Genomic DNA, 10990 nt, shown 5'->3' on the forward strand with positions numbered 1-10990 from the left:
GTTAGATAGTAAATATAGAAGCAAGAGTAAAGCCTTCTTCATTGTTGGCATTGCTTTTATAGTCCTTAGTCTTGTTTTAAGACTTTTTAATATTCTTGTCTTTAGCAATAGCCATTCTAGTTCAATATATTACTATCTTTGAGTGACTTTTTAATCTTTTTGAGTGATACAAGAGTGTATTGAGTTTTCTTTCTTTGAGATTCATGTCCTTGACACATCCTTTCCTATGACCTAGAAGAAGCCATGATCTAATTTGCGACTTAAATTCAATTCTTTTCCAAGTTCTTTTGAGATACTTGTCACATAGTCTTATATGATTTTTGGTAATTGATTGTCTTCCACAATATATGCTATTATGACTTTCTTTTAAAAATAATCCATTTCTTTTGGTACTTTGGCCTCGTTTAATATCACCCAAACAACACATTTTGTTAGTATGAAATCTTTTTTGCTACAAAAAAATCTTTTAGAAAGGATCTTAGTTGGTGATGCTCGCATGGGATGGATATCTATGAGCCGCTCCATTTGTGCAATAGTAGCAACCAATTCAAATTCCAATTATTCTTTCTTAGATCTATTCTTCTTGTACTACACCTTCAATGTTGTAAGAGACAGGGATGCATGTGTCAACTTGCTTTTTAGTATCACAGCATAGGTCGTGGTTATCGTCATGTTGTCTCCTCACACTATTACAATCCCACTACAAATGGTACTATAGGCACTATGACTCACTTTAGTGCAACCTCCATTGCTAGGCTCAACTAAAACCCTAATCCTAAAAAAGTCCTATCCTCAATTGATATCTTACTTGCTTAAATTATTGTATATAAATTTATCAAATCCTAACACAATGTGCCAGGGTATTGAGCATTGGACCTCGCAATCGCTCGCAGGCCAGATATGTGGTATTACACATCCTCGCAGTAATCCAAGCGCCAGTGAGGAGGAGCTTGCCGGATCTTTCCCGTTTTTTTTTTTTTTTTGTTTTGTTTTGTTTTGGTTTTTTTTTTTTTCCATTTATGCACCTACTGCATATATGCTGAAATGCTTAAGTTATCTGAAATGGGTTGTCTACCTTACGCACAGCAAAGGAGCCCCATCACCATCAGCCGGCGTGCATGCGCTCAATGGATACAACACAGAGATGTCGGTGTGACAGCAACACTGAAATTGAGCACTGCTGAGGAGATTGAAGGCCAAGCGGTGGAGCTACTCCTTGACAACGACCAGGATTCGTCCGCAAGACGCAGATACCCGGACAGAAGTGTTCGTCATCGGGTTGCTCCGCATCTGCGTTCGCAACTGTGTTCGCAACGGCATCGCAATGCGGCACTGCAGTAGATGAGTGTGTTCATGAACCATTGGAAATCGTGAATGGCGACATCCGCGAGACATCAGTGAACGTGAGCCGTCTGCGATGCTTTCGCGGCCTCCTGTCCCGACCCCTCCGACGTCTATCTGGACATGCCCTGATGCCGTGAGTGGGTTGGGGTCGAAACTGGGCATGAAGCTTCTGGTCGAGTATATTTTGCTTGGGTGTTGGGGGATCGTTCGCTTTGTTTCATTGGACAGCTGTTAATAGACAAGCCTGCCGAGCACGGCATTGACAGTGGGGCCCACCTTCATGAACAACGCAAGGGTCCTGCAGCTCTCGAGACCTCGAGAACTTATTCGAGATCCTGGGATCCACCATGAAAGTGCGACACAAGGAATTCGTTCCGTGGTGACGGCGCAGCGATTTCGTGAGGTATATTAGGAGGGGTGGGAGAGAGTGGTGGAGTAGAGTCAGCGTAGGGATTGAAATTGGATACGGTTCGTGTTGCGCCTATTCGCGCTGCTGTCTGAGTTGCATGACGGGGAACGTGACGTGGGGAGGACCTGGTGTCGCATCAGCCGCTTGTTTGAATAGGACCTTGTGTCGTTGGGATTAGCGTGGGCGGGAATTGAGAGCGCAGGCGTGAGAATTGCGGTAAGCTTCGGAGCGGGGACGGTCGTGATTGCAGGTAGAAGAGGTTGTAGAGGATTTCTTGAGAGGCTCGTAAAAGAGGGAGAGAGAGAGGGAGCAGAAGAGAGTTGAAGAGCGTGAGAGCTGGATTGAGGTGGTTGTGGAGCGATGCAGTCGCTGATGAAAGTTGTGCTTGCACCTCGAACGGGGTCGGCGACGGAGAGCGAGAGGAGAAAGAAGAAGAAGGAGGATGTTTTGCTGGAGCGCAGTTTGTCGTCTTCAACTCGGTATCCGTCAATGCCGCGGTACCCGCTGTCGCCCTTGCATGGCGAAGTTGACGTCTCGGAGATTCGCAAAGCAAACTTGAAGGTCTGTAATGCAACCCTCACAAAGTGCGGGTTTAGCAGCGGCATTGAAACGCCGGAGTGGCGTGGTTGTGGAGTTGTTTTGGAGTGATTTTCTTGCCTTCTTGTTTACGCCATATCTGGGCAGGTTATCGCCCGGCCTGGGAGGAGGGGAGATCTCTGTTGTGAGTCCCTGTTAAATTCCAGTAGGAACGGTCGTGGTGAAAGTGCTTGGCGCTGGAATAAGTCGGGGATTTCGCGAGAAAAGCAGTGATGAGCACTTGAACATGAGAGCGATGAATGGGAGCAGAATTCCTCAAAGGTCTGTTGCATAGGAGAACCCCAGGGGCCGAAAGCGGATCGTGCTAGCAACGTTTAGCGGCGCCGCTCGACTTTCTGATCCAGTGGTAGAACGTGCGTGGGGCTGGTTCAAATGGGACATGTGTGGTTTGGCAATTGATTCCACGGGGTCGTCATTTCATATGTATGTGTTGATTGGGTGTACAGGTTACAGGGATGGAGTGCGCAGCGTGTGCGGGGTCCATCGAGAAAGCCGTGAAGAGGTTGCCCGGCATCGAGGAAGCAACGGTGTCAGTATTGCAGAACCGGGCTCAAGTTGTGTACAGGCCCGCCTTCGTACAGGTACAATTCCTCCCACTCCGTGTTGTTCAGAATTCCGTCGGGACCGGTGAAGCGGGGATCGTTCGCGCAGCACGCGGTGCAATGCGGACGGCAAGAAGATGCTTGTAGCAATGTTGTAGGAAACGACTTGAAAGGTGTGCAGTGAGGGGTGCTCCAAAACTTTGCATGTGGTGAGAGGGTCAATTTAGCAATCCGCCAGATGGACCGTGGCAGCTAGGAGCTCAGAAGTAAGATGGATGTGGGCAGCGGTGGAATTGGAAGGCATTGAATCTTACACGGGGAAAGTGGAATCCAGGAGGAAAGCATTCGGGAGGCGATCGAGGACGCGGGGTTCGAGGCGGAAGCAATTGTGGACGATGCCGGTCAACGGAGCGGGAGCATCAGCCGTTTTCGTATCAAGGGCATGACGTGCACCTCTTGCTCAAACTCCATAGAGTCTTCGCTGAAAAAGCTGGATGGAGTGCAAAAGGCCGTAGTAGCCCTCGCCACGGAGGAGTGCGAGGTGAGGCACGATGCTGGAGTGATTTCTCACGTCCAGCTTGCCGCCGCCATAGATGACCTGGGTTACGAGGCCGAGCTTCTGATCGCAGGTGAAGAGACGAACAGAATCCGTCTGCAGCTGGAAGGCGTGACGGCTGCAGCGGACTTCCAGCTCGTGAAAGAGATGCTGGTGGCTCTGTCCGGCGTGACATCGGTGGATTTGGATTTCAGCAATGCGATGGTCACAGTATCGTACGAGCCCGACAGGGCTGGGCCGAGGACTTTCATAGAGACCATCGAGCAGGCGGGAGTTTTCACAGCGAAGTTGGAGGCACCTCGTGGTCGTGGGAGTCACGACAGGGGCTTGGAGATCCAGCACCACAAGAAGTACTTCCTTTGGAGCTTGGTGTTCACGGTCCCAGTGTTCTTTTTGTCCATGGTGTTTATGTACATACCAGGCATTATGGAGGGTCTGGAGCACGGCAGGCTGAACGGCTTGTCGATCGGAGCTTTGCTGCGGTGGATTCTTGCGACTCCGGTGCAGTTCGTTATCGGGAGAAGGTTCTACGTGGGAGCGTACAAGGCGCTCCGGCGAGGGTCGTCGAACATGGACGTGCTAATTGCCATGGGCACGAACGCAGCGTACTTTTATTCTGTGTACATAGTGTTGCGGGCGGCTACGTCTCCTACGTTCAAGGGCACGGATTTTTTTGAAACGAGCGCGATGCTCATTTCGTTTATCATCCTGGGAAAGTATTTGGAAGTAATGGCCAAGGGGAAGACCTCGGAAGCCGTTGCCAAGCTGATGGACCTCGCTCCGGACAAGGCGACTCTGCTCACTCTGGACGAGGAGGGGGACGTGGCAGGAGAGAGGGAAATCGGGGCCGAGCTCATCCAGCGGCGAGACATCATCAAGGTAGGCCTACGCGCTGGTGTTGTAGGTGCTACGTTTCAGGCTTGGGCTTTCGCTGGGGGTTGTTGGATGCGGCTGTCCATACCGATTCGGAGAGTCGGACGGTTGGAAACAGAGTCGGGTTTGTATGTGGGCCATTGTAGAAGCTTGTGCTAGAGAGTTGCGGTGCGTGTCGTTCCCGTGAAGCGGTCCTAGTGGGTAGCGTGGCAGCCATGATTGTAGTTGTGCCCGTTCTTGCAATGAAAAGTCGTTTTGGCTTGCGCAGGTGGTACCGGGCTCGAAAGTGCCCACGGACGGTGTGGTGGTGTGGGGACAATCCTTCGTGAACGAGAGCATGATAACAGGCGAAGCCCGCCCCGTACCGAAGAAATTAGGGGACAAGGTGATAGGAGGCACCATGAACGACCACGGCGTGATACACATTCGAGCCACACACGTAGGGGCGGAGACCGCATTGGCACAAATTGTGCGGCTGGTGGAAGCCGCCCAAATGGGCAAAGCCCCGGTCCAGAAGTATGCGGATCGCATCTCCACTTACTTCGTCCCCGCCGTGGTGGTCGCGGCGTTCGTCACGTGGCTGGCTTGGTACGTTGGAGGCAAAGCACGCTCGTACCCAAAGTCATGGATTCCGGCTGCGATGGACGAGTTCGAGCTGGCACTTCAGTTCGGGATATCAGTGCTCGTCATCGCGTGCCCCTGCGCCCTCGGCCTGGCCACACCCACCGCAATAATGGTTGCCACAGGGAAGGGCGCGACGCAGGGGATCCTGATCAAAGGGGGTCAGGCACTGGAGGCTGCACACAAGGTGAAGACGGTGGTTTTCGACAAGACCGGGACGCTGACAATCGGGAAGCCCATCGTCGTTCACACCAAGCTGCTCACGAACATTCCTCTGCACGTGTTCTACGACACAATCGCAGCAGCGGAGGTCAACAGCGAGCACCCACTGGGAAAAGCGATCGTCGCGTACTCCAGGAAGATCAGCGGCGAGCATTCGTCCCATGGTCAGCAGCAACACGAGGTGCGTGATTTCGAGGCCATTCCAGGGCAGGGAGTGCGCGCCGTGGTGGACGGCAAGGCGACCCTGGTGGGGAACATGCGACTGATGAAGGAGCACGGGATCCACATATCGGAAGAAGCGGAGGAGCACTTGCGCGATGTGGAGACTTTGGCCAGGACGGGAGTGATGGTTGCCATCGAGAGGGAGTTGGTGGGGGTGGTGTCCATCGCGGATCCAGTGAAGCCGGAAGCAGCCAGAGTAATCAGCATCCTCAAGTCAATGGGCGTGCGCAGCATGATGGTCACGGGGGACAACTGGGGCACAGCCGTGGCGATTGCGAGGGAGTTGGGAATCGAGAGGCCATGCGTGCACGCAGAGTCGTTGCCAGAAGACAAGGCCAGGATCGTGGAAGAAATGCAGGTTCGTGGTTTGCCTGGTGCACGAGCATGCGTGGGGGCTGCGGGGGGAGTTTGACCTGGGGAGGGAACGCGAGCGCCGGGGTGGGATTGGATTGCGTAATGGGGGAAGCAGAGGCGAGTGATGAGGACGCTTGGTGAACAAGCATGCTGACGCTGAGGTTTGTGGGATGCAGGCGGCAGGGACGTCGGTGGCCATGGTGGGGGACGGCATCAACGATTCGCCAGCGTTGGTCGCAGCGGACGTGGGGATGGCGATAGGAGCGGGGACGGACATCGCGATCGAGGCGGCGGACATCGTGCTGATGAAGAGCAACCTGGAGGACGTGATCACAGGGATAGACTTGTCACGGAAGTCGTTCTTCAGGATCTGGCTGAACTACGTGTGGGCGTTGGGGTACAATGTGCTGGGCATCCCCATAGCTGCGGGGGCGCTGTTCCCAAGCACGGGGTTCCGGTTGCCTCCGTGGGTGGCGGGTGCAGCCATGGCGGCGTCATCGGTGTCGGTAGTATGTTCGTCGCTGTGGCTGAAACGCTACAAAAGGCCGAAGGTGGTGGAGGAGATAGACACGAGTGTACAGCGGTAGTAGGCGCGGAGCACGTTCCAGTGCCTTCTCACAGTTTTGCGAAGCAGATCAGTTTTGCACAGCGTCTTCGGGGAGCTGTATTTCAGGCGGCGCCCGCTCGTGCCTGGGCTCAGGGGCGGGTGTCGCCTCAAACACAGCGCTCTGGGTGACATGTAAATAGATATATTTTTTTTTCATTTTATAGTATTTGTGTTCACCTTTGATAATTTTAGGGTAGGATTTTTTATTCATTCATTAGTTTATTTTGTTGTGGGCATTTTTATTGATGATTTTATTTTGAATATTTTATGTATCTTAAAATTCTAGTAATTGATACTCAAATCATTATATAATTCGAATTAAATGGGATTCATCTACAGATACTTGTAATTTAATACAATTTTTCTTGTTCAATTTCGATTCTTTTGACTATGTGCATTTACATTGTTATCGCCTAATTTTATGTTTTCTAAAGTGAACAAATCTTACTACATAAGCTACTTTGAAAAGGAAAACAGTTTAAAAATGGTATTGCTTGAGTAAAAATCCAGATATACTTAAAATGTTTCTCTTTATATAACTATTTCAAGAGTCCATTCTATATCACATCAAATCAATTTGAAAACAAATATCATCAAGCTCCACACTCTAAATCCTTAACAACGAAATGGCTTTTTAGCAAATTGTCATTTTAAAAAACATATAAAGAAAACATGTTTAATTTGTTTGTCATACAATTCACACACACACACATACATACATACATACATACATACATACATGTTTGTATGTATCTACATATATATATGAGAAGAGTACACATTTTCTGTTTCCCTATGGACAAGGTTACAGTATTACCTGTTAAGATTCAAAGTGTGAACACACTTGGTACAACCACCTAGCATCTTCTAGCAATGCCATACCATTCTAGGCAAAAATGTTAGCAATTTCAGCAATTTTTTAACACAACCCGCAATACTCGTAATGAAGCTTTAAATGGTGTAGCAAATAAAGAGATCAGAAGTAGGATTTAGAGCTCTTCTCAAAGAGGGCAAAGTTGGACATCCACTTTGAAAACCCCGTCGGCGGTGAACACGATGCTGTCGCGAGCAGTCAAGGTTCGAAGTAGTGTACACGGAATAAGCTCCGTGTTGATCATCGGAGTTGCGGACAATACGAGCTCCATGGACTACGAGAGGAGTACCATCGGAGGTGGGGGGAGGGGGGGGGTTCCATGATGGAAAAAGCGGGGGATTAGGAAACTCATGATACAACTCCAATCATTACTAACAACAAAATAACTTACTTTCTTTGAATTACATAAGATATCTTCAATGTCTTATAATTCCTTCATCTAGACTTAGAATTTATCAAACAGTATATGAACAGTATAGCTTAGAAAGTGCTCTCTCTAATCCTAATCGCTGCCCTTCGTTGTTCTTTGTAAGCATATGTTTTGCTTCAAAGAATGACAATAGGTACAAAATTGACACTTTAGTTTTGAACACCTATAACTCCTTCATAAAAACTCCAAATCACACAAAATTTGCATCCAATCCATATCCAAAAACCTAAACTTGCTGATCCTAACCTCCAAAGTTCAAATGACCTTGGAAGAGAAATCATTATCCCTAATAAGGACTTGAGTAGCCTCCTTAAAGTCCATTGGCCATGACATTCAACTAATAGGGATGAAAATCTTTTTTCTTTGCCTTCATTTAACCATACTTTGCTTTCATCCTTTCCAATAAGCCTCCTTATAGTTTAGACTTTCATCTTTAGACTCCAACCTTTTCTTAAGCTTTATACTAAATATATAAATCTTACATAATATAAATACTATAATAAAAATAGTTAAACCTCTAAATAAATTGTTTTCTATCTTTTTGACCTTGCACAATTCATATGCCACATGTTGAAGGCTCATACCAAAGTCTTATTGAAGAACTGTGCCAATAGCAAAGTCGGAAGCATCAATGTCAAGTATACATGAAAGATTGGGATCATATGGTTGTAATATTGAAGCAGTACAATCTAATGAATTTATATTAATTTTTAACTTTTATGTTGATGATTTAATCATCTTAACCAATATCTTAAAGATAATAGATTTGTTGAAAATAAAGTTAAAAAAGAAGTATAAGATGATTGATTTGAAAGAGCTTCACTATTGTTTAGGAATGGAATTTGTGAAAGATTATGCTAAAAAGATGATAATAATAATCCAAAGCAAGTACATTGAAGATGTGTTGAAACGATTTAACATGAAGAAATGTAAGCCTACATATAAACCTTTGGAGGCCAATTTGATGTTGATGAAGCTCATAGATGAAGAATTTGCTAAAGTTGAAGGTCAAATGCTAGATATTCCATATTAGATAGCAGTAGACTCACTTATGTATGCAATGGTTGGCACAAGGGTGGATCTTGCATATGTAGTGAGTATTATGAGCCAATACATATCAAAGGCTAGAGCAATCCCTTTGGCAACCATTAAAAAGATTATGAAATACTTAAAAGGTTCTTTATATTTTAAATTATATCTTGAAAGTAATAACATTACTTTGCATAGTTATTGTAATGCGGATTGGATTAGAGTTGCAAATGATAGAAGGTCAATAACGAGGTATGTTTTCTTTCTTGGAATGAAAGCAGTTTTGTGAAATTGTAAGAAACAAGCAACAATTGCAAGATCAATAATGGAGGTAGAATACATAGTAGTAAATTATGATACAATGGAGATAATATGGCTTAGACAACTTTTGGAGGGCATTGGAGTAGTACAAATAGAAACAACAATAGAATGTGACAATCAAGGATGTTTTGCGCTTACAAAGAATCCAAAGCATCATCAAAGACCAAGTACATTGTCATTTAACATTACTTCATAAGTGAGAAGATTGAAATGAGAGTGATTAATATAAAGTATTATGCAACAAAAGACATACTTGTTGATTTGTTGACAAAGACATTAGTAAAGGATAGACATTGCATGTTAATAAAAGAATTAGGATTGAAAGCCTTTGACCAATAGAAAAGTAAGAGTGTTAAAATAAGTAAATAAAAATAAAAATAGAATAAGTTATAATACAACACCCTTGCTGCAACAAATCTCATTGCAATCTATAGATCCAGTCGTGAAAATTGCTCCTTTGAAGTTGAGTGATCCAAACTACCGCGGCGACCAACCCCCTTCACTTAGAAATTTGCTAAAAATTCAAATTATCTTCAAATCCAGCGAAACTTATGCCCTTCAAAGCTTAGCTTATAAATCTTGATGCTTCCGAAATTTCAAATGAATCCAGCAATCAAGCACTGATAAATGTCTTCCTAAACTCGATTAATCCAAACTGCGAAGGTTGTCAACCCCCTCACACTCAAAATTTCACCAAAAATTTAATTCAACTCTGAATGGAGCGAGACTTCTTTGTCAGAAAGCTAACAACAAAAGCTAAAACCACAAAAAAAATCACATTAGAACTAAAATAATTGAATGACTGATGGAGGGAAATCTGAGGCTCTTGAAATCCTTGGAGTAATTGAGAGGCCAAAGGAGCTATTCACCACAATGAAACGTGTTTTAAGACCCAATGACTATCATTCGCAACTCGAAATCCATCCACATCCACCCATAAAATTCATAATGAGATTTAAAATCTAAATGAAATTAAAATTAGGATTTTTGGCCAAATTTTAGCATGGCTTCATCCTTCACCAAAAGAGAAGAGAGAGAGGGCTTGGAAAACCAAGCCTCTCTTATACAATTGAGTGGAGGCTCGTAGAAGGGTGGCTACATCTCCACCCTTGATTTTTCAGATTCCTAATCTAGATCTATGGCCTTCATTCATCCAAGACCAAATCTCGTTACCAAGGCTGATAGCCCTTGTAAGTAGTTAAGAAGGAATTTTTTTTGCAAATCTAACTTCACTATTGTGTTCAAAACACCTTTTTAAGCTAAGATCGACTACTCTTATGCCCCAATCCATGCTCAATTATAATTTCCATGGAAGTTTTTACTTATAAGGATCTTGGCAATTTTTTTGTGAAATTCTTCAAAATGAGAATTTCATTGCTTCTCTTGTATTTAGAAGGAGAGGTTGCTGACCTTGTTTTCTTCACTCCACGAAGTAAATCCAGTGCCACCATTGCATTAAAGAGACTCCCATTAAGTAGAAGAACCACCATGCCGCTTAAATTTGCCGAATTTGGAGGAAAAATCCAAAATTAGCATTGCTAACTTTCCTAAATCTTTTAGAGAATTATAATTCCAACCCCTAAATCATGTGAATTATTATAGACGAACTCATTGGCTTTTAGTCAACCCTTATAGTAATGACCAACAACCTTTAAATTATTAAACTAACTAAGTTGCTATTCTAATTTTCTAACTCTTGTCACTTTAGTCCTAATTAATCTAATTCAAAAAATTAGGCTATGATTTATATCATGAGGGATTGTAATCCTAAAAATTCTATAAAATTGAATTCTACTTATATAAATCCTAATCTAACATGTTTAATTATTATAAAATAGGAAAATAACAAAAATTTAAATTTTAGAGTATAATTGAGAGCTAACATGTGGTGCACCATCTGTGGGCTATTTGCCATGCAAATAGAATGGACCCTTGAGTCTCTTACAAGTGAAGGTAGTGTCTTTTCCAAGGGCACATGGTCAATTGAAA

At 44.8% G+C, this 10990-nt stretch overlaps 1 protein-coding gene across 1 annotated transcript; it reads left to right on the plus strand.

The window, feature by feature from the left end:
- Positions 1-1664: 1664 nt before the first annotated feature.
- LOC149989820 (putative copper-transporting ATPase HMA5) lies at positions 1665-6720 on the plus strand. The gene is made up of 5 exons (XM_090253997.1): positions 1665-2314; positions 2797-2931; positions 3227-4327; positions 4590-5744; positions 5917-6720. The coding sequence occupies exons 1-5, from the start codon at positions 2114-2116 to the stop codon at positions 6325-6327; spliced, it is 3003 nt and encodes a 1000-aa protein (XP_090110123.1). The 5' UTR covers positions 1665-2113; the 3' UTR covers positions 6328-6720.
- Positions 6721-10990: the final 4270 nt, after the last annotated feature.

Source organism: Physcomitrium patens, chromosome 1 (genome assembly GCF_059467195.1).
Source record: "Physcomitrium patens ecotype Gransden chromosome 1, ASM5946719v1, whole genome shotgun sequence".
Taxonomy (NCBI): Eukaryota; Viridiplantae; Streptophyta; class Bryopsida; order Funariales; family Funariaceae; genus Physcomitrium; species Physcomitrium patens.